This window comes from Leopardus geoffroyi, chromosome D3 (assembly GCF_018350155.1).
Source record: "Leopardus geoffroyi isolate Oge1 chromosome D3, O.geoffroyi_Oge1_pat1.0, whole genome shotgun sequence".
NCBI lineage: Eukaryota > Metazoa > Chordata > Mammalia > Carnivora > Felidae > Leopardus > Leopardus geoffroyi.
In genome coordinates, this window is record NC_059339.1 from 19,295,518 (window position 1) to 19,319,401 (window position 23,884).

At 44.4% G+C, this 23,884-nt stretch overlaps 1 protein-coding gene and 1 pseudogene across 2 annotated transcripts in view; both read right to left on the reverse strand.

Moving 5' to 3' along the window:
- GGT5 (gamma-glutamyltransferase 5) overlaps window positions 1-23,043 on the reverse strand; it is a 30,511-nt gene extending 7,468 nt beyond the window's left edge. The window contains exons 1-3 of one of the 2 annotated variants that reach the window (XM_045457389.1): window positions 22,381-23,042; window positions 1,175-1,305; window positions 186-281 (exon numbers count right to left, since the gene is read on the reverse strand). In XM_045457389.1, coding sequence (XP_045313345.1) covers window positions 186-281; window positions 1,175-1,305; window positions 22,381-22,553 — 400 coding nt within the window. In that variant the 5' untranslated portion in view covers window positions 22,554-23,042. Of the gene's footprint in view, window positions 1-185; window positions 282-1,174; window positions 1,306-22,380 lie in introns of both variants that reach the window. The other variant, XM_045457391.1, reaches the window with a different exon arrangement.
- On the reverse strand, window positions 17,184-19,102 carry LOC123588339 (annotated as a pseudogene).
- Window positions 23,044-23,884: the final 841 nt, after the last annotated feature.

Genomic DNA, 23,884 nt, shown 5'->3' on the forward strand with positions numbered 1-23,884 from the left:
GAGCCCCTCCCCCAACTCCAGCAGGTCAGGACCTCCATGGGGGCAGGTTAGGACCTCCATAGCTAGCTGCTATCTCCTGGTACCAGGGTGTCAGAGCCTGTCCAAGACGCCCCTTCAGGGGAGTGTTTTGGTCAGTCCCAGTGGCCTGATGGGGTGGGAGCCTGTGGTCCCTCCAAGGGCTTCACCTGTGCCCAGTGGCTGGGCCTGCTCACACTGGTCCAGCAGACGGGGGACATAGCTGGCAGGCACCGTCTCCCTGGCATTGATGACTTCCACCTTCCCTGGAGTTGGGGCAGAGTATGTGAGTGCTCAGGGGCACTCCTGTAGCTGCCAGGCCTCATCCCACACAAACCACCCCCCCCCCCACCCCGCCCCGCCACAGCCCTGGCCCTACTCTAGGCCTCACTTTCTCTCTTTGTACCATGAACTAGCCTCTGTGCTGTAGGGGCCAAGAGCAGGCTTCCCAAAGATGGGCCACTTTGGCATGAAGATTATTTGTGAGTTAAAAGCAAATTAAAACCCAGCAGAATCCAGAAAAGCTTTTTACCTCCCCCACCCCCTCCACTACTGCCTGAAAGAATTTACACAGAGGACCAGCTCCAGGAGGACAGCTATCACCACAGACAACTATATTAGGATATGAATGAGGTAGGGTAGGTAGACTGGACCTTGCAAGGCCTGTTTGGTCAAAGTCTTCTGTGTCTCATTGTTTCCCAGGACCTCCCCCTCCCCACACACATTTGTTTAGCAAATATTTACACTTCTTTATCTTCCTGTGAATTGCACTCCTTCCTTTTGAAGTCCCAGACCCTTACCCCTTCTCCTTAGCTCTTTTTGCCTGTCTTTGGAATTTCCGTATCTGTGTGGATTCCCCAGAAATTAAATTTGATTTTGTCCTATTAATTTCTCTCAGATCAATTTAATTCTTAATCCGGCCAGAAGGACCTTGAAGGGCAAAGGAAATTCCTCCTCCTTGACAGTGCTAAGATTTGAGATGGCCGTAAAGTCTTCACAAAGACAAGCTGGGGGGAAGGGCAGGGGCACCAAGAGGACCCAAGAAGGGGCATGGGTGGGCAGGACAGCTCAGCAAACGCTGGGGATGTTTATAAGCACCTCACTGTTAGCACTTGTGGACAAGCCCATCCTCCCCACGGGGTTCCCCATGCGGACTCACCTGTGGTGGCGTTGTAGATGGTGAAGATGACCCCTCCGCCCAACCCCATGCTCTGAGGGTTGACGACTCCGGTGCAGACCAGAGCTGCAATGGCGGCATCCACAGGTGAGCCATGTTGCTGGAGGATGGTTCTGGGGGACACGGCATACAGTAAGAGGCCTGGCTCCCCTGCCCCAGCCTCCCAACATGGGCTTACTCGGTTGGCATTTACTAGGGAATGGTGACAGGTAGGTGACCTTCTGCTGCCACCAAACCCTGGGTTAGGTCAGAGACCACACTGGGCTGCCCCCTCAAGTCCAGCTGCTCACAGGTCCACAGCCCTCTACAGATGGCAAATTGTCATACCATTTACAATGCCCCTTGACATATATAAGGAACTTCTCAGTTTGTAAGAAGATTTTGCTGTCATGATTCCCTAGGCCCTTCCAGCAGCCCTGGCTCATTTGCCTGAGCCAGACCTCCAGGCCCTCCCAGCAGTCCAGGAGCCCAGCCTGGGCAGCTCCCTGCCCCCCCTCCATCTCGCTGGGGGCACACGGGCCCCAACCCCTTTAAGACTGAACTTTTTCAGGTGACCCCAGGTTCTTGCCCTGCCACCAGGGGCTTGGGTTCCCCAGCCCCCTCCTAGGGCCCCAGTGTCTATGGGAATGCTCTCTGGCCTTAGTCTCCACATCTGTCCATGGCCCCCCAGGGGTGGGCCCTTAAGCTCCAAGGTGCTGGTCAGACTGGCCTGTGTCAAGGAAATGACCCTGTCCTTAGGGTACAGCCCTGTATAGTTCACTGGGGGCTGCCTCCTCCTGAACACCCAGGAATCCTCTCTAGTACTTCAAGGAAGCAAGCATTTAAACCAGTTACAGATGGGGAAACCAAGGCCCAAAGAGGGAGTGGACCTGGTTCCCCTCCTCCACCACATTGGACCTCTGACCCCAGCACCCTCCCTCAGCTCAGGCATCTCAGCCTGACCACTCCACTCTGGGCTCACACCCTTCTCTGAGTCCTTTCTCTGGGCTCACACATGGGCACACATGGCTACCACATGGACATCTGCAATCTTGGAATGGGAAAGGGACACATAAAATACAGTCACATCCAGACACAGAGAAACACAAATGCTTAGTAAGAAAACACCATAAGCAAAAACAAAAGACAAACTGTAAAACCTTTTTTTTTTTTTTTTTTTTTAATTCCCATTACAAAAGCCTCATCTCACCTGACTCATTGCTTCCTGACTCTGGAAGTGCTTTCTATACTCACCTTCCAGAAGACACCTTCCCACCACCACCACCACCATCACCACCATGCTCTGGTTTTCCCCCCACCTCCCTGACCTCACATTGCTGAAGGCATCAGGCTCAGTCCTCCATCCTTGTGCGCTATATCTCCTCCCAGACGAGCTGATCTAGGCTCACAGCTTAAATCGCAACCTCCACCCTGATGATCCTTAAATTTTATCTCCAGCTCAGTCCTCTCCCCTAAACTCCAGTCACATCCACAGTCATCCACAAGATACCTCTTCTGGGTGTCTAAGAGGCATTTCACCCTTTTTTGTGTTTGTTTTGTTTGTTTCTTAAGTTTTTATTTGAGGCATTTCACTCTTAACATGACCTAAACTGCATTTTCCTACCACCTCTTGTCCCGCCAAATGGCTCCCTTCCTACCTTCACTATCTTCGAAAGGACACAACCATTCACACCTTTGTGCTGGCCATGAATGCTGGAGTCCTTCATGATTGTTCGCTTTCTTTCATCCCCAGATCCAAGCTACCAGCATCTCTCACCTGGGCTATTGCAACATCTCTTACTTGGTCCCCTGCCTCTGCCTCCCCCCCACCCTTACATATTTAACAAAATTACCTGTCAAAATGTAACTCAGACATCCCCACAACAGGAAACTAAATAATTCAGACCAAACTTCCTACAGACCACTAGAAAATCCAGACAAATAGAAAACATCTGCTTAAAGACATCACAAGCTGGGAAGAAATACAGGCCTAGAGAAAGAGGAGCCTAGAGAGAGAAAGATGTTTGCTGCTCCTGGAAGAAGTGGCCAAGAAGCCACACAATGCTTTTGACACCCTAGTGTGGCTGGGGGTTGGGTATGCTGGTGAATCACACTTGGAGATGAGTCCTTGCTCTGGAAGTAAAATGAGAAATGGGTCAGCCTTGATGAGCCCAGTGGCCCAAGCTTCAAGTCCTTACTGTTAGTCAAACTGGATTAAGATGACATCCTGGGCTCAGATTATTTCTAAAAATTATTTTTAATAATTTTTAACACATTCCCCAAATGCTAAATTTAAAATAGCCAAGCAAACAAGGCAGTAAGACAGCATAAACAAAGCCCAAGAGAAAGCACAAACAATGAAGAAAGACCCATGGGATCTCCAGATTATGAAACTGTCAGACCATAGTACATTGAAGGGTATAAAAAACAAGATTAAGAATTTCACCAGAGAACTGGCAACTATAATACATGGAATTAGGAGCTCAATGCTAATAGTAAATTAGCAACAGGTTGGACACAAATTTTTTGAAAAGATTAATTCAATACAAAATATCCAAATCTGGGGGGCCTGGGTGGCTCAGTCGGTTAAGCGGCCAACTTCGGCTCAGGTCATGATCTCGCGGTCCCTGAGTTCGAGCCCCGCGTCAGGCTCTGTGCTGACAGCTCAGAGCCTGGAGCCTGTTTCAGATTCTGTGTCTCCCTCTCTCTGACCCTCCCCCGTTCATGCTCTGTTCTCTCTGTCTCAAAAATAAATAAACGTTAAAAAAAGTATTAGAAAAAAAACAAACAAAATATCCAAATCTAAGTACAGAGGGGGAAAACTATAGAACATATAGAAAATAGACTAAAAGACATTGGGATAAAACAATAAAAAAATCATGCAAACGCTAACATTTATAACTATATTCATTTCAGACAAAGTAGATTTTAAGAAGACAGATATTATTCGAGATAATAGGGATACATTATTATTATAAAAGCTCAATTCAACATGAAGACATAAGAATCTGAATGCATGTACACTTAGTTTAAAAATGCAAAGCAAGAATTGGCAGAACAAAAAGAAAGAGACAAATATACATGGTAGAAACTTTTAGGCTGGGAGGCAGGTCAGAAACTTATAGAATAAGTAGGATAAAAATCTGTAAGGCTGTAGACGATTTGAATAACACCACTGTAATAAAATGACTGAACTGACACATACAAAGTGATGTACTCAGAAATCATGCAGTTGAATACACGTTCAAGAACACATAGAATATTTATATAAACAGATCATATTCTGGACCTTAAAGCAAGCCTCACAAGTTTCAAAGAACTGAAATCATACAAATGACTTAGAAAATCCCCACATATTTGGAAACCAAGAAAAACACTATTAAACAGCTCACAGAACAAAGAAGACATTACAACAGAGATTAGAAAGTGTTTCAAACCAAGTGCAGTGAAAATACTACACATCAGAACTTGGGTTATCAGCCATCTTATGGGAGGAAGGAAAGGGGAGGCAATGGGTCTGAAGAACTTCCACATCCCCCACAGGGTCTCAGAGGGAAGAGATCAATGTGAAAACCTTCACTCAGATGAGTGTTACAGGTTGTGTTAGGCAGTCTCCAGCTTATGGGTGAGTGAAAGGTAACCAAGAGAAGACATGGTGCTAAAGAGTTCTGGGTCCTAGAACTCTCAAAATGAATAAACCAACACCCTCCTCCAGGGCAGAGAGCCCTGCCCTGATGAGAGGCTACTGTAGTAGAAGCAAATTGAACAGGACAGGAACCACAGAGGCAAAAGAAAGAGAAAACAATTGTCAAGTAGGAGACCACATATATTTTTCCAATCATTTTGTGAAAACAGCAGAAGGAATTCAAGAGCTATGAAGTAATAAAAGCTGTTTTGACCTGCCTTCCAGCCTAAAAGTACAGGAAAATTCATCTTGCTTTACCATGAATAGTAAAACATGTTGAAGTCATACCCCATACAGAATTGTTATAAGAAAAAAAGATAATAAGGAGCAGCATAATGATCCATGGAGGCATGCTAAAAAGATAAGCCTACAAAGCAGATGTAAATGGCAACTTAATATATCAAAATGTGCCAAAATAAATTAAAAGAGTTATAGAAGCAACGAAGGGACAGCATACATCAGAATTAGAAAAACTGCAAATGAAGAGACTAGAAAAGATGACTTAAAAAAACAAAATTATAGAACTCAAGAAAGAATAAAACATAAAAGAAAAAATTCCCTGAAATGAAGGCTAAGCACAAACACAGGGCAAATGCCTACAGAGGTTCCTTAAAAGAAAGAGAAGATGAGGGTCACCTGGGTGGCTCATTTGGTTAAGCATCTGACTCAATTTCAGCTCAGATCATGATCTCACGGTTTGTGGGATGGAGCCTCGCATCAGGCTCTGCACTGACAGTGTGGAACCTGCTTGATATTTTTCTCTCCCCTCTCTGCCTCTCCCCACTTGCTCATTCTCTCTCTCTCTCTCTCTCTCTCTCTCTCTCTCTCTCTTTCTCTCCCTCTCTCTCTCTCTCAAAGTAAATAAACATTAAAAGTTTTTTTAAAAGATGGGGCACCTGGGTGGCTCAGCTGGTTGAGTGTCTGACACTTGATTTCAGCTCAGGTCATGATCTCACAGTTCATGGGTTCGAGCCCCATGTCAGACTCTGCTCTGGCAGCATGGAGCCTGCTTGAGATTCTCTCTCTCCCTCTCTCTCTGCCCCTCCTCTTCTTGTGTTCTCTCTCTCTCTCTTTAAAAAATAAACATTTTTTAAAAAGAAAGAGAAGATAAAAAGGGGAGAAATTTTTAAATCAAAAAGAAATGAAAAAGGAATTTTAAAATACAAAAGACAGGCAAAGAAGATCAAACACAAACATAATAGGAGTCCCAAAGCAGAAAGCCAAATCTATGGGACAGAATAAGTAATAAATACTATAATTCAAGATAACTTTCATAATTTAAAAGGAAAAAAAACCCACAAAATTTACTCTGTATTGAAAAAGGCACTCCACTATGTGGGAAAATCAATTCAGAATAGCCAACACTGAGATATATTCTAATAAACCTTTTGGACTTTAATAACAATTAATAATTATTTGGGAATATAGATAAAAAGACTCTTCTAGAAGAGAAAGAAAATAAGATTGTCATCAGACTTTTCAACACCAATGCTTTGTTCCAGGGATGGTGAAGTGTTATAATCAACACATTTAAGGAAAGAAAAAGTGAACCAAAGATTTTATATCCATCTAAACTGACCATCACCTACAAAGGCCACAAACTGTTATAAACGTGCAAGAGGGAGAGAGTTAAGATGGCAGAGTAGTAAGGGGACCCCAGGCTTGCCTCATCCCTCAAACACAGCTAGATTAACATCAAATCATTTTGAACACCTATGAAATCAATCTGAGGATTAAGAGAACAACCTGCCCAATTAGAGGGAGAGAACGTGACAGGTACAAGATGCTGAGATGTGAACTGGGGGAGAGAAAAGCCATGGTGCCAAGGTGAGAAGGGAGCCCCTTTCGTGGAGAGGAGAGAAGGGAAGAGAGAACAGCACATCAGGCCCACACAAGAAAAATACTTCTTCCCTGAAACCATTGACTGGAGAATCAAGAGGAACTGATTATCAGAAGTTTTTGCAAACAGTGGAGCTCAAAATCTGAGCATTTAGAAGTCTGCGCCATTCAATGGAGTAGATCTGGGCAGGCAGTGGTGCTCCTGTGGAGAAGGAAGGCAGAAGCCCAAGAATGGACAGCATGGTGTAGGGATCCCCTGGGTTTCACTGGGAGATCTGAAGGAAGCCTGGAACACAGGAAGGGAGATTGTTCACTTGTCTGTGAGGGCTACCTGAACAGCGTGGACACCAGCTTCTCTACCCTGCGATAAGAGAGCAGAGTGATGCCATCTTCCCTCACCCACCAGCACTGTTGGACTTCAGCAAGCAACAGAACACTCCCAGTGGAGGCTGGAGTTGCTTACACCAAAACCCACCCTGCTGTGCCCTGCAGGTGCACCTTCACTAGGGCAGGTCTGACTGAGCCAGCACAGTGGGCCTCTCCTCAAGAGGACCAACACAAGCCCCACACATGCACCAAGTCTACTGATCATAGAGTGCTCCAAAGCATCAGCTTCAGTTCTGATGGAAATAGGACCAGGCTTTTTCCTTCCTTCCTTCCTTCCTTCCTTCCTTTTTTTTTTTTTTTTTTTTTTCTTTGGAATCAGGCATACAGTTTTTGGTCTGTTTGTTTGCTTGTTTGGGTTTTTTGTTCCTTTTCCTTTCTCTTTTTTTGGAACAGTCTTTAAAAAAAAAAAGGCTTATTTTAACAAATCAAAGCACACCTAGTCAAAGGTCCAAACACTCCCCACTGCAACCAAGAAAGAGCTCTGCAGAGGGCTGATGTGGAGAAAAGAGCAGACAAATCACAACAGCAGAGTGCACACAGCATACACCAGAAACACTTCCTGACATGGCAGTTCCTGGACAGTGTATGACCTCTTCTTATAGAGCATTACTCTCAGGAACAGGAAAAATAACAAGTTTTCATAACACACAAAAGGCAAAAAGCTAGACAAAATGACAAGAAGGAGAAATTCTCCCCAAAAGAAAGAAAAAAGAAACCACAGCCAGGGACGTACTCAAAACAGACATAAGCAATATACCTGAACAAGAATTTAGAGCTACAATCATAAGAATACTATCTGGGCTTGAAAGCATAGAAGACACCAGAGAAACTCTTGCTGCAGAGACAAAAGACCTAAAAACTAGTCAGGCCCAATTAAAAAATGCTGTAACTGAGATGCAAAATTGACTGGATCCTCACAATGAGGATGGAAGAAGCAGAGGAATGGATAGGTGATATAAAAGATTAAATTATGGGGCGCCTGGGTGGCGCAGTCGGTTAAGCGTCCGACTTCAGCCAGGTCACGATCTCGCGGTCCGTGAGTTCGAGCCCCGCGTCGGGCTCTGGGCTGATGGCTCAGAGCCTGGAGCCTGTTTCCGATTCTGTGTCTCCCTCTCTCTCTGCCCCTCCCCCGTTCATGCTCTGTCTCTCTCTGTCCCCCCCCCAAAAAAATAAAAAAACGTTGAAAAAAAAAATAAAAAAAAAAAGATTAAATTATGGGAAATAATGAACCTGAAAAGAAGAGGGAAAGAAAAACTATTAGATCACAAATATAGACTTAGGGAATTCAGTGATTCTATAAAGCACAATAACATCCCTATCATAAGAGTCCCAGAAGAGCAGGAAAAAGTGACAGAAGGTTTATTTTAACAAATTATAGCTGAGAACTTCCCTAGTCTGGGGAAAGAAACAGGCATTCAAGTCCAAGAGGCACAGAAAACTCCCCTCAAAATCAACAAAAGCATGCCAACACCAAGACATATCACAGTGAAACTTGACAAAGAGAATTCTGAAAGCTAAGAACAAAAGGTCCTTAACCAAAAGGGCAGATACATAAGGTTTGCAGCAGACCTGTCCACAGACTTGACAGGCCAGAAGGGAGTGGCGTTACATATTAAATGTGCTAAGTGGGAAAAATAGGCAGCCAAGAATACTTTATCCAGCAAGGTTGTTACTCAGAATAGAAGGAGAGTAAGGAGTTTCCAAGACCAGCAAAACCTAAAGGAGTTCATGACCGCTAAACCAGCCCTGCAAGAAATATTAAAGGGGACTCTTTCAGTGGGAAAGAGAGACCAAATCAACAAAGACTAGAAGGCAACAGAGACAATCTACAGGAACTATTACTTTATAGGTAATACAATGGCACTAAATTAATATATATCAACAATTACTCTAAATGTAAATACACTAAATGCTCCAATCAAGACATAGGGTATCAGAATGTATTAAAAAAACAAGCCCCATTGATATGTTGCTTACAAAAGACTCATTTTAGACCCAAAGTCACCTCCAGATAGAAAGGGAAGGGATGGAGAACCATTTATTATGCTAATGGACATCAAAAGAAAGCTAGAGTCACCTACTTATATCAGACAAACTAGATTTTAAAACAAAGACTGCAAAAAGAGATTATATCACAGTAAAGGGGTCTATCCAATAAGAAGAGCTAACAATCATGAATATTTATGCTCCCAATTTGGAAGAAGCCAAGTATATAAATCGATTAATAAGAAACTTAAAGAAACTCATTGATAATAATGCAATAATAGTAGGGGACTTTAAAACCCCACTTATAGCAATAGATATATCTAAGCAGTTCAACAAGGAAACAATGGCTTTGAATGACACACTGGGCCAGATGGACTTAGCAGATACATTTAAAGAATTTCATCCTAAAGCAGCAGAATACACATTCTTTTTGAGTGCACACGGAACATTCTCCAAAATAGATCACATACTGGGTTACAAATCAAGTCTCAACCAGTGCATACCATGCATATTTTCAGACCACAATGCTATGAAACTTGAAGTCAACCACAAGAAAAAATTTGGAAAGACCACAAATACATGGAGGTTAAAGAACATCCTACTAAAGAATGAATGGGTTAACCAGGAAATTAAAGAAGAAATTTGAAAATACATAGAAGAAAATGAAAATGAAAATACAACATTCTAAAACCTTGGGACACAGCAAAGGTGGTCATAAGAGGGAAGTGTGCAGCAATACAGGTCTTCGTCAAGAAGCAAGAAATGTCTAAAATACACAACCTAGTCTTACATCTAAGGAACTGGAAAAAGAACAGCAAATCAAGCCTAAAATCAGCAGAAGAAGGAAATAATAAAGATTAGAGCAGAAATAAATGATATAGAAATAAAAAGAAACAGAACAGATTGAAACTAAGAGCTGATTCTTTGAAAGAATTAGTGGGGTTCCTGGGTGGCTCAGTCAGTTGAGTGTCCAGCTTCAGCTCAGGTCATGATCTCAGGGTTTATGGGTTTGAGCCCTGTGTCAGACTCTGTGCTGGGAGCTCAGAGCCTGGAGCCTGCTTCCAATTCTGTGTCTCCCTCTCTCTCTGCCCCTCCACCACTAGTGCTCTGTCTCTCTCAAAAACTAAATAAACATAAAAAAATAAAACGAAAGAAAGAAAGAAAGAAAGAAGGAAAGAAAGAATTAGCAAAATTGGTAAACTCCTAGCCAGACTTAAGATGAAGAGAAAGGACCCAAATAAATAAAATCACAAAATTTAAGAAGAGAGATCACAATCAACACCACAGAAATACAATTAGAATATTATGAGCAATTATATATAAACAAATTGGGCAATCTGAGAAGAAGTGGATACATTCCTAGAAACATATAAACAACCAAAACCAAAACAGGAAGAAAGAGAAATTTGAACCGACCCATAATCAGCAAAGAAACTGAATCAGTAATCAAAAATCTCCCAACAAACAAGTGTCCAGGGCCAGATGACTTCCCAGGGGAATTCTATCAGACATTTAAAGAAGAATTAATACCTATTCTTCTGAAACTGTTCTAAAAAATATAAATGGAAGGAAAACTTCATTAGCTTGATTCCAAAACCAGACAAGGACCAATTATAATGACAAGGACCAGACAAGGAGAATTATAGACCAATATCCCCGATGAACACAAATGCAAAAATTCTCAGCAAGATACTAGCAAATTGACTCCAACAGTACATTAAAAGAATTATTCACCATGATCAAGTGGGGTTTATTCCTGGGCTGTAGCGGTAGTTCAATATTCACAGATCAACCAATGTGACACACCACATTAGTAAAAGAAAGTATAAGAACCACATTATCCCCTCAATAGATGAAGAAAAAGCTTTTGACAAAATACAGCATCTAATGTTGATAAAAACCCTCAAAAAAGTAGGAATAGATGGAACATACCTCAACATCATAAAGGCCATATATGAAAGACCCACAGCTAATATCGTCCTCAAGGGGGAAAAACTGAGAGCTTTTTCCCCAAGGTCAGGACTACAACACGGATGTCCACTGTCACCACTGTTGTTCAAGATAGTACTGGAAGTCCTAGCCTCAGCAATCAGACAACAAAAATGTTTATAGCAGCACTAGCAACAATAGCCAAATTATGGAAAGAGCCCAATGAATGAATAAAGCCCTGATGAATGGATAAAGAAGATGTGGTGTATATATATACACAATGGAAATATTACTTGGTGATCAAAAAGAATGAAATCTTGTCATTTGCAACGACATAGGTGGAACTAGAGTGTATTATGCTAAGCGAAATAAGTCAGTCAGAAAAAGACAAAAACCGGGTGCCTGGGTGGCTTAGTCAGTTAAGCGTCCACTTTGGCTCAGGTCATGATCTCATGGTTCGTGAGTTCGAGTCCTGCGTCGGGCTCTGTGCTGACAGCTCAGAGCCTGGAACCTGCTTCAGATTCTGTGTCTCCCTATTTCTCTGCCCCTCCCCTGCTCATGTTGTCTCTCTCTGTCTCTCAAAAATAAATAAACATTAAAAAAATTTTTTTAAAAAAAGAAAAAGACAAAGATCATATGATTTCACTCATATGTGGAATGTAAGAAGCAAAACAGATGAACATAGGAGAAGGGAAGGAAAAATAAAATAAGATAAAAACAGAACGGGAGGCAGACCATGAGACTCAATTATAGAGAACAAACTGAGCATTGCTGGAGGAAAGGTGTGTGTGTGTGTGGGGGGGGGGGAGTTAATGAGTGATAGATGCTAAGGAGGGCACTTGTAGTGAGCACTAGGCGGTATATGTAAGTTAGGAATCCTTAATTCTACTCCTGAGACCAGCATTATACCATATGTTAACTGACTTGAATCTAAATAAAGACTTGGAAGAAAGAAAAAATAAACATGCAAGAACTCAGTGAATATTTTCCCCATGAACCCTTCCTGAAGAATCTAATAAAAAGCAAACTTCAGAACCAAAATAACTGGAAAGACTTGGACATGAGTGGGAGTAAGAATTGAATATATATTTACATGTAGACCTAAAACTAAAAATGATGGTTGTAATGGAATTAGTACAGCAACTTACTGGCTCTTGTTCTGAAGATGTAGGTACAGCACAACCATAAAAAATGGATTGGAGATATGGTTTTGAGGACATGACTGTTGTCTTTTACTTATGGGCCAGTCAAATGACAATTTAAAAGAAAAAACTCTTTGGAGGCATCTGGATGGCTCAGTTGGTTAAGAGCCTGACTTTATAGCTCAGGCCATGATCTCATAGTTGGTGAGTTCGAGCCCCGCATCAGACTCTTGGCTGTCAGCACAAAGCCCACTTGGAATCTTCTGTCCCCCTCTCTCTCTGCCCCTCTCCTCCTCCCCCCCCCTCTCTCCCTTTCTCTCTCTCTCAAAAATAAATAAACATTAAAAAAATACTCTTTGGTTTACAGACCCCCCGGTATTGATAAAAGTAAATGTGCCTGTGTTCTTACACATGAAATTGGATGCGTAGATGGGTTAAATGAACCAATGAAAAATTTCCTTTTAATGATTCTGTGGACAGAAAACTCATTTGGTGGGAAGAGAGAAAATTAACTAAAAAAGTGGTAGAAACAGCTAAAGCTGTTATGGATGGTGAGGCCTATTGTGTGGATACAAAAAGGAAGATGGGAGTGAGAAGAAAGAGGCTGTATAAGAAATAGAATAAGGTTTGATAGAATGATAGGTATTAACTAAGAGTAAGAAGATATCCCATATCCCTTCAGATCCTATCTTGGGAGAGAGAAAAAACAGGGGGAAGAAGAGGTTTCCAGGTAATTTCAGTATTACCCATGGTAGGGAATTCTATCAGTCCAATAGAATAGACATAAAGATTTTTATTTTGAGGAATTGGTTCATGTTATTGCAGAGGCTGGCAAGTTCAAAATCTGTAGGGCAGGTCAGAAGGATGGAAACTCAGGATTTTTATGTTACAGATTCTTTTCCCAGAAACCTGTTTTTGTAGTTCCGGTCTTCAACTGATTGGCCATGGCCCACCCAGGTTTCGGGATGATCTGTTTTAAAGTCACCTGAATGAAATGTTAATCACATCTATAAAATACCTTGAGAGAAACATCTAGACTAGTATTTGACCAAATTACTGGGCACCATAGCCTAGTTTAACCATCAGAGGAGCAAATAGAGAATATGCCAAAAAAAGTAGGAGAACTACAAGTATCATATTTATATATCTAATATTGTAATTACATATAATATATAACATACAATAAAGATACCAACAGAAATATAATAATCATTAGAGCAAAAATACAAGCCTCTTGATATTAAAAGCTATGCCAAAAAGAGAAAGTAAGTGATATATTTTCTTGTTTTGCAAAAAAAAAAAAAAAAAACAAAACAAAAACAAAACAAAACAAAAAAAAACAACCCAGACATAATAGCAAAAAAAGAAAAAGAAAATGAAAAGGAGATATATAAATTTAAAAAAAACCAGGAAAAATAAATCAGAGACAAATGAAAATGATTCCCGCTAAAAGACTGAATAGGAACAGAATGAAGGTAAGGTGAATGAGATCTTTGAGGATATCTTTTTACATAGTTTTGACTTGTATTCAAAAATAAAATTAAAACAGGGGCGCCTGGGTGGCGCAGTCGGTTAAGCGTCCGACTTCAGCCAGGTCACGATCTCGCGGTCGGTGAGTTCGAGCCCCGCGTCGGGCTCTGGGCTGATGGCTCAGAGCCTGGAGCCTGTTTCCGATTCTGTGTCTCCCTCTCTCTCTGCCCCTCCCCCGTTCATGCTCTGTCTCTCTCTGTCCTAAAAATAAATAAACGTTGAAAAAAAAAATTAAAAAAATAAAATAAAATTAAAACAAAAAGGATGAAAGAGGAAACCCTAACATTGAATATGAACTGAAAAAAAATTAAGCTAACATATATTGAACTGATAACCACATAGGAAAAAAATTTAATTGTACCATACATCTTTTGTGGGATATAGGCTAAAGACAAACACAACAACAACAAAACCATGCAAAGAGATCTCAAACTTTACTTAGATTCATTGAGTGATACTATTGAACTAACTTGGAGACTATTTTGTGAGTACTTGGGGATAGAATGAGTAAGTAAATATATTTGATGGGAACTTCTCTTACCATGGTAGAGACACACAGATGAGAGGAAAATGAGAGGAAAATGAGAAGAAGCCTATCATGGTGGATCTGAACTGGAGGTCTCAGTACAGACTCATGACATTTGTATGTTTCTTCTGGTTCTATGCATTGACACATCATAGAAGCAATGGCTTCCCCATATCAGTGAACACTCCTAGCACTTAAATCTTGGTTTCTGAAATACCATAATCTACTAATTCCTGATTTCAGATCTGGCTGAGGGGATATACAAGCAGATCCTGGAACATTTTGGGCTAGAAGTCAAGAAAATTTTCTAAGACTAATGGATTTGTGTAAAAGAACATAGTTGCTGGCTTAGAGGGGCTCTCTTTGGTCAAATCTGTAACAGTCTGGGCATCAAAAACAATAACAATGTTGGATTATAACATATTGAATTAAGACAATCCTTGAGGGGTGCCTGGGTGGCTCAGTCAGGTAGGCATCCGACTTTGGCTCAGGTCATGATCTCATGGCTCCTGGCTTGAGCCCCACGTCGGGCTCTGTGCTGACAGCTCAGAGCCATTAGCCTGCTTTGGATTCTGTGTCTCCTTCTCTCTGCCCCTCCCCCACTTGCTCTCTCTTTCTCTCTTTCAAAAATAAATAAACATTGAAAAAAAAGTTTTTAATTAAAAAATACATTAAAAAGATAATCCTTGAGTCAATAGTGATACTCAAGAACATCTAGGTTGGGTAAGAGGGGATCTCCTTTATAAAAGAATGCCAGCTAATGAATGTTGAAGAAATGACAGGTTTAGAAATCACCTTTTTGCAAACACAAATTTATTTATTCAGACAAGGACCAAAATAGATGCTAAAACATGGGGTCAAGTGTTGTTTAATAAAAGGATACTTGCCTGGTCTCAAAGTATCAAACCATATGTTACTTATTTAATAGGGAACTACCCCTTACAGTGGAGAGATCTGGAAGATACCACTTTTATGATGTGATCCAACTTAGCATCACCAATGATAGGAGATCCTTTGTGTTTAACCTGGATCTGATCATGAAGAAATAATTAGAGGAGCGCCTGGGTGGCTCAATCGGTTAAGCGTCCGACTTCAGCTCAGATCATGATCTCATGACTCATGAGCTCGAGGCCTGCATCGGGGGTCTCTGCTGTCAGCACAGAACCCACTTCGGATCTTCTGTATCCTCTTCTCTCTCTATGCCCCTCCCCCCCCAAAAATAAATATCAAAAAATTTTTAAAGATTAAAAGAAAGAAATAATAGACAATAGACAATACTAGACAAACCAAGATTGTGAAACAAGACTGTGATACAACTGGACTGGCTTCCTTAAAAACGTTAATATCATAGAAGATCAATTGTTTGTTCATTTCTTTTAAAGAGGCAGAGAAGGGGCACCTGGGTGGCTCATTTGGTTGAGTGACCAACTCTTGATTTTGGCTCAGATCATGATCCCAGGGTTGTGAGATAAAGCCCCGCATCAGACTCCATAAGTGTGGAACCTGCTTAAGATTCTTCTCCCCCCTCCTGTCTCTCTCTCTCTCTTCCCCCACCCCAACCCCTCTCCCCCACTCACACACTCTCTCTTCTAAAATAAATAAATAAATAAATAAAATAAAAATAAAGAAGCAGGGGGAAGTTCTAGATTAAAGAAGACTAAAGAAACATGATAATCACTGATTGGATACTGGATGTAAAGAGATAAGTAGAAGATAGATGATAGATGATAGACAGGAGGGAAGGAAGAAAATAGATGATAGAATTATTGGATCAATTGGGAAATTTTGAACTGGATGAGGTATCAAATTTTCTTGAGCGTGATAATGGTATCAGTGTTATATAGAGAATATCTTATTCTTAGTAGATATATACTTAAGTAGTTAGGGATAAAGTGCCATGATTAAAGCAACTTACTTTTAAAAACATATAGATAGATTGGGGCACCTGGATAGTTCAGTCATTTGGGCATCCTACTTCGGCGCAGGTCACGATCTTGCGGTTCGTGAGTTCAAGCCCCACATCGGGCTCTGTGCTGACAGCTCAGTGTCTGGAGCCTGCTTCAGATTCTGTGTCTCCCTCTCTCTCTGCCCCTCCCCTGCTCGCACTCTGTTTCTCTCTCTCTCTCAAAAATTAATAAAGATTTTAAAAATTAATAAAAATAGATAAATAGATAATATATGGAGTGAGAAAAAGAAAACAAGGTGAAATATTAACAATTGGTGAACCTAAGTGAAGGGTAAATGGGTATTCTTTCCATTTTTCTGTGGATTTAAATTTTTTTCAAAATAAAAATATAAACATTTAGGGGGAAAATAGCCACAACTGCAAAAAACTTGTGAAATGCATCTGAGCCAAACTTTGAGGGAAAATGATAGCTTTCATGTATCAGAAAAGAGTTTAAAAATCAATAACCTACGTACCCATCTTATAATTTGTGTATCTCAAGATGAGTTTTTTTGAAAAGCAACTCAAACTCAACAGAAGTAGAAGAATCAAGATAAAAATAGAAACTAGTGTAAAAGGTTATAAATGTATAATAAAGAAAATCAACAACACTAAAGTTGATTCTTCAAAAAGACACTAAAATTGATAAAACCCCTATCAAGATTGGTCAAGAACAAAGAGAGAAAACACTAATCACCAATACCAGGAATGAAAGAGGACTCACTACAGACCCAACAGACATTAAAAAGGTAATAAGAAAATGGTATTGACCAACTGTCTATCAATAAAGGTGACAATTTGCATAAACTGAACAAATCCCTTGCAAAGAATTAACTAAAATGGATACAAGAAGAAATAAAAATGTGATAGTCTTATATTTATTAAAGAAATAGAACCCATTATTGGGGTGCCTGGGTAGCTCAGTCCACAGAGCATGGAACTCTTGATCTCAGGGTCATGAGTTTGAACCCCAAGTTGGATGTACAGATTACTTAAAAATAAAATCTCTAAAAGAAAGTAATAGAATCCATTATTTATTTATTTGTTTATGTATTTATTTATTTTTAAGTTTGTAAAGATTTAAAAATATATATTTAAAGAGAATACAAGCCCTCTTTGAAAGTAGTTAAGATCATTGATGTGTTGACTTTGTCTCTCCTAATGAAACTTAGGAGAGGTGCATGACATCTCCCTCTACCCTCAAGTGGCGCAGTGTAGAAATCGCATTGTTCATGATCCCAGACACATTCACAGAGGACAGAACCACACAGACAGGCCCTATTCAAAATGGGAACTAGAAATACGCCAGCTCGTCATGTCTGGCTTTGTGGGTCTGATAGTTGGACCAGGCCAAGGGCTTGTTTTCCTGTGGGAGACTTTCAAATACTCAAATGTGCACAAACTCATCATCATCAACTTGAACCTTGATGAAGTATTTCCTCCCCATGACCACCTGGCTCCTGAACTCCACAGCCTTAAAAGTAGCAAACTTGTTCTTTTCCTGCTCTTCCAGTAGTGGTTTCACATGGTTGGTGATGGTCTGGGTCTCAGCCGTGGCAGACTGCATGGCTGAAGGTGCCCCCACACATCTCGCTGGCAGCTATCAGGAGATGGGCCGAGCGGAACCCAGACCTGAGGTCCCTGCTCTGCTTAAGGCAGGTGGCCTTAGAATCCATTGTTTAACACCTTTACACACATACACAAATAACTCCAGCTCAAAAGCCTTAACCAGTACATTTTTCCAAGCATTTAAAGAGAAAATAACTTCGGCGCCTGGGTGTCTCAGTCAGCTGAGCGTCCGACTTTGGCTCAGGTCACGATCTCGGGTTTCGTGAGTTCTAGCTCCGCATTGGGCTCTCTGCTGTCAGCACAGAGACCACTTCAGATCCTCTGTTTCCCTCTCTCTTCCCCTCCCCCATTGGTTCTCATTCTCTCTCTTCTCTCTCTCTCTCTCAAAATAAAGAAACATTAAAAAAGACAGAGAAAATAACATCAATCTTGAAAAACAACAGGGGCGCCTGGGTGGCTCAGTTGGTTAAGCATCTAACTTTGGCTCAGGTCATGATCTCGCAGACTGTGAGTTCGAGAGCCCCACATCGGGCTCTGTGCTGACACTTTGGAGCCTGGAGCCTGCTTCAGATTCTGTGTCTCCCTCTCTCTTTGCCCCTCTCCTGCTTGTGTTCTGTCTCCCTCTCTCAAAAATAAACATTAAAAAAAATTAACAAAAAAAGCAAAAAACAACAAAACCTTGTCTCCTAGAGCGTAGAAAAAAGAGAACACTTCCCAGCTCTTTTTATGAGGCCACTATAACTTTGATACCAAAACCTGATAAGGACATTATAAGAAAGGAAAAATACAGACCAGCATCTCTCATAAACATAAAGACAAATATCCTAAACAAAATGTTAACAAATCAGAGGTGACTGGCTGACTCAGTTGGTAGAGTATGCCACTCCTAATCTCTGGGTCGTAAATTTAAGCCCCATGTTGGGTGGGGCTTTTAAGTTTTAAAAACAGTTAGCAAATCAAATAAAAATGATATTAAAATCATGAACAAATGGGGTTCTTCCAGGGATGCAAGGGTGACTTAACAGTCATTGCATATCTTAAAAGACAGAAAAATTATTTGTCTTGATAACACAGAAAATACATTTGAAGAACAACCTGATAGGAAAATGGGCAGAAGATTTTAACAGAAACTTCATAAAAGAGGATGTTCAGATGACCAAGAATTACTTCCAACCCTCAGCATTAGGCATGGGTTTGTTCATTGTCTGTCTCACCCACCACAAAGGCAAGGACTTTGAACATCTGGGTTACCACTGTGACCCCAGCACAATGGCTGGCAGATAGTAGGTGCTGCTCATTCCTATTTGATGAAGCACCTTTTGGGAAGAGAAGCATTCTTGCACCCGCAAGGCCCACTGAGTTGTACTCTGTACACATCCATGTCCACAGGCATAATGGCTGGGGCTCAGGCCACCTGGGCTGGAGTTCCCACTTACCAGTTACATGATACTGGACACATAACTCAACCTCCCTGAGCCTGGCTCTTTTTTTTTTTTTTTTAAGTATATTCTACACCCAACGTGGGTCTCCAACTCACAACTCTGAGAGCAAGATTCCCATGCTCTACCAATTGAGCCAGCCTGCTCCCGGAGCCTGTGAGTGGGAGCAGTTCTCACCAGTAGAGAGCTAGAGTGCAGAACGATCATGAATTTTGAACATGTTTGGCTTCGAGGAACTGAGAGGCTGCTGTCACCATCACTGCTATCACAAACCCCCAGATGTGCACATTCACACATGCAGGTGCACACTGCCCAGGCAAACAAGTTCTTTTCTTTCCACAGCCACAGCCCTGAGGGAAGGAAATGCAGCAATTTCCCGGTGAGCTGGCCGGGAGTCCAGAGAACCACCAGGGCCACAGGGGCTGGGAGGGGAAGGGGCTATGAACCTACTCCACAGTGGGGTCCCCTGCTCGGACCCTGGGTCCTACTCCTAACCCTGAGATGTCAACCCACATCCAATCCAATCTACTGTAACAGTGGTCAGACTGCTGCCATCAAGGGAGCATCTCCTATGGGCCAGGCAAGCTTCATGCCTGCCCTTAAGGGGGCAAGTGCCAGCATGAGTCTCATTTCACAGAGGCTCAAAGGCCGCAAGAGCCTGCCAGAGTTTCTGCTCACCCCTGTGCCGAGAGTGAAACCCACAGATCCTTGGATGGGTCGGAGCAGCTGGTAAGACCCAGCTCTCAGGGGCCCATCCCCATCCCCACCTCCACAGCCCAGTGCTAGCCCAGACTCCAGTGCCCTAAAAGGTGAGTGCTCTGGACCCCACCATCCTCTTCTACGACTACTCCCTTTATCAGTAAAGCTCTGACCTTTACAGGCTGGCTAGGAGCTAGGCAGACATTGGAATCCAGGGCAGGGGGTGGAGGATTCTGAGAAGACCCCACCCTTCCAGCAGCCCAGGACAGTTTCCACCCCTGCAGAGGCCTCCTCCCTCTGTGACACCAGGCAGCTCCCTCCTGTGCAGGCCTAGTTTCTTTATAAATCAAGTGCAGCAATGAATCCCACTGGATTCTGGGAAAAGCAATGAATCTTCCCACCGAGGATCCTGTGGGAGGGCAGGTATTTCTGAGTGGCAGGTATATGTCACAGAGCCGAAAAGCCAACACTACCCTGAAGTTCATGCAGTCTCCCTAGAAGACAAGCACTTGCTCAGAGCCTCAGAACACCCAGTTTGCATGCAAGCCTAACACATTGGGCCATAAGGCTGGAAGATGACAGACTAGAGAGAAAGGAACCTCACTGTCACCATGTGTCTATTTACCCATTACTCGTGGTGCTGGGTCTCTACTCATGCCAACTTTAAGACCCCTCCCCCAGGGGCCCTGGCTGCAGAAATCATGGCCCCAAAGGAACAGACCTGGCACGGTAGGCTAGGAGGAGTTCGGGTCTGGGAGGCCTGCTGCTAAAAGGAGATGGCGGTAGGGAAGCTGGAGACAGCAGGGAGGAAGGAGAGTGGGCTTCAGGCAGGCAGCTCCCTTCAGAGCCTGCAGCAACATGGCCAGGAGCCCTCAAAGGGGAATCTTGGCCAGGAGGACCCCAGCCCAGCCAGGGTCTCTTGACCCCCTGTTCCACAGCAGCTGGGGCCAGCTCCAGGCTCCCTCCCACTCCTGGCTTCTTAAAACAAGAACAGGAAGTTGAGAGTGCTGTTTGACAAGTACACAAAACACCTGGGAGAAACCACATCCGCCCTCCTCACCAAGGAGACTTGCAGGGAAGATCTTGGGCTCAAGAGCAGAGACCCCAACCGCAGACCCTCACACATGCACAGCAGGACATTCCACAGAGAACCACAAGACAAGAACCTCTCCAAGGGGAGACACAGTGGGCCCAAACCCCCTCAAAGAAATGTGGCAGCGGCTCTCAGTCCTGGGGACCATGTCCCCAGCACTGGTCTCTGGGGCCTGAAGCCCCTGCCTGGTTTGCAACTACAGCTATGGTTCAGGTGGGCACAACACCTCTGTATGTTCTCCAGAGCATGGGGGAGGGGAGGTTCACTCCCCTCCCATCACCTGGAAGGCCCCTGGGGAGACCAAACAGCCTGTCCCCCACTTGTCGCTGAGCTGCCACCTTCAGCCACTGTCATCATAGAAGGAGCCCTGAAGGAGGAGACAGAAAGCCCTGAGAAGAGCCCAGAAGACCAGGTCAGAGGACCAGAGACAGATGAACAGATGCACAGACAGACAGACAAAAGAAGGAAGGAAGGAAGGAAGGAAGGAAGGAAGGAAGGAAGGAAGGAAAAGGCAAATTAATGCAACAGAAGGATAAAGCATACAGGAAAGGTGAAGCCAGAACAAAGACAGCCCAGAACACCACCTGCCCAGCAGTGGCTGGGCCAGGACTCGGCCGTGCTCCCCCTTGTGCTGGGACTGTCCCCTCGGTTTATAATGCATTTCTGATCCTGACAGTGATCCATGAGGCAGATATTCCGGGAAGCAGACCCGGCCAGCAGGGAGGGAATGATTTCTCAGGCTTCTTTCTTACAGGCCCGGGCTGGGGGCCAAGGGCCAGGAGGGGCATCTTGCTATGTTCTGCTCTGGTGGGCAGTGGAAGCCTCTCATGGGCTAGGCTTCCTGGAAAAGAATAGGAAATGCAGGCCCCCTCTCCACCACCCACCTTGCCCCGGCCCCAGACATCAAACAGTCACTGGCTGGGCCCAGGCCCTGACATCAGAAGGGGAGGCTGTGGGGGACATGGTGCTAGCAAGGGCAGATTTCCTAGATCCTGGGTCAGGGTGAGAGACTGGCCCCGGGCAGCACTGAGTGCACCCTGGCAAGCCAGGACTCACCCATACTTCTGGAAGAAAACCCCAGCCTTAGACAATTGTGTGGCTTCTCTGAAGGGCCAGTGCCAGTCATCAGGGTCAGCCCGGGCCAGACCAGGGACACTGTGGCAGTCCCCTCTTGGGGCTTCCCGAGGCCTGGAGCTAGAATAGACTCACACACCACCTCTGTCAATATCCCCAAGCCCCCTTCTGTCCTCTGCGCACACTTTTCTCCTGCTCTATGCAAGGGTCCTGGGGCTGCCTCCTTGCTGGACTCCAAACTCACGTGACCCCCACCACCAATGCACACACACCTGCACCTTCTCCACACTCTCACCACGGGTCACAAAGTGTCCAGGAGGAGCCAGCCACTGAGAGCCACCCAGCTCCCACCCACCTCTTACTCACCGTCCAATCTCCGAGCAGACCTTGGAGTCAGCGGCGACCGCAGCGTGGGCAAAGGCCTGGGAGCCGCAGTGGGCATGGTGGCGAGAGAGGACCACGGCGGGCACGATGATGGCTAGGGCCAGCCCCAATCCCAGAAGGACCATGCTGACCATGGCCCTGCGTCCCTGGGCCATGGCTCTGAGGTCCAGGGTGGAGAGAGAAGGCAGGTAGACAGACAGATGGGTGGATGAATGAACAAGATGGGCAGATAGACTCACAGGTGATTGGACAGATGAACAAATAGATGGAGGCCAGAGACAGACAAACAAATGGATTGACAGTCCAGATAGCTGAACAAAAGATAGTAAGAGAAGGTTGGACAGAGACGGGATTACAGATGGTGGACAGACAGGTTTACCAACGAACAGAGGCAGCCAGAGGACAGGTGGGTGTATGGACGGACAGCTGGCGATGGCAGGGCTGCTGCCCGACTCTAACGCTTGCTATGAGAGGCAGAGCTGGCCACACGCCTGAACTTCCAGTTTTCAGTCCCTGTTCTTGGCCCTGGCGGGAGGCCAGGGACCAGGGCGTTTGTGGGGAGTTTTCCTTCCAGAAAGGAGAAAGCAACCGCCGTTAACTCCCTCATTCCCACAGCCTGCCTCCTGCAAGCCTTGATGATACCAACACCCCTCCTCCCGAGGGCTATCCCAACCCACGTGCTTGAGGACTTGGCGCCTACTGCCCACAAGACAGCTGGGGTGCAGGATGCCCAGAGCCCCCACGGCCATTCTCCAGTTCCCAGCAAAGCCAGGACAGCAGGGTTCAGGCCTGCCTGCCCAGTCCCCTCCACTGGATCAGGCTCAGAGAGACAAGGGGGCCAGAGTGGCACCCCGACTCCTGCCTTCTTGGTGTGACCCTGCCCAGCAACAGCTTGCCCTAGTATCCTCAGAGTCAGAGGACAGTGGAGATGTTTGGGACACAGAGGTAGGGCTGAAGGGGGCCAGAGACAGAGGGAGGGAGGACCTTAGGCGATGTCACTCAGGACCCAGGTTCAAGTCCCAGCTCAGCCACAGCCTAGCCAGGGAACAAGGGTGCTAGGAAGGGGTTCAGCTTCCCAATCTGCATCAAACACCCAGGACTACAAGACGTCTATGTGAGGAATGCAGACAGGGCCTGCATCCAGCCCTTGGCACCCACTACCCCTGGGGCCTGCTGTCCTAGAAATGCCACCATGGGCCTCCAGAGAGTAAGGCTGCCCTCCCATCTGCCTCTCTGCCCTCCCCTGGCAATGTGTCTGCTTCCCTGTGTCTGTGGTGACAGTGCCTCCTCTCCTGGGGACACTGGCTTAGGCCCTCCCTTGCCCAGACCTCAGGGTGTCCAACAGGGAGGCTGCTGGGGGAGAGGGGACCCTTTGAATCCCCTCTTGACCAGGCTCACAGGGGCACAGGGTGCAGGGGCCACAGGCTGGACTCCCACTCACAAAGCCCCCATGCCCTCCCACCCCGTATGTCCTCTGTCTTCCTTC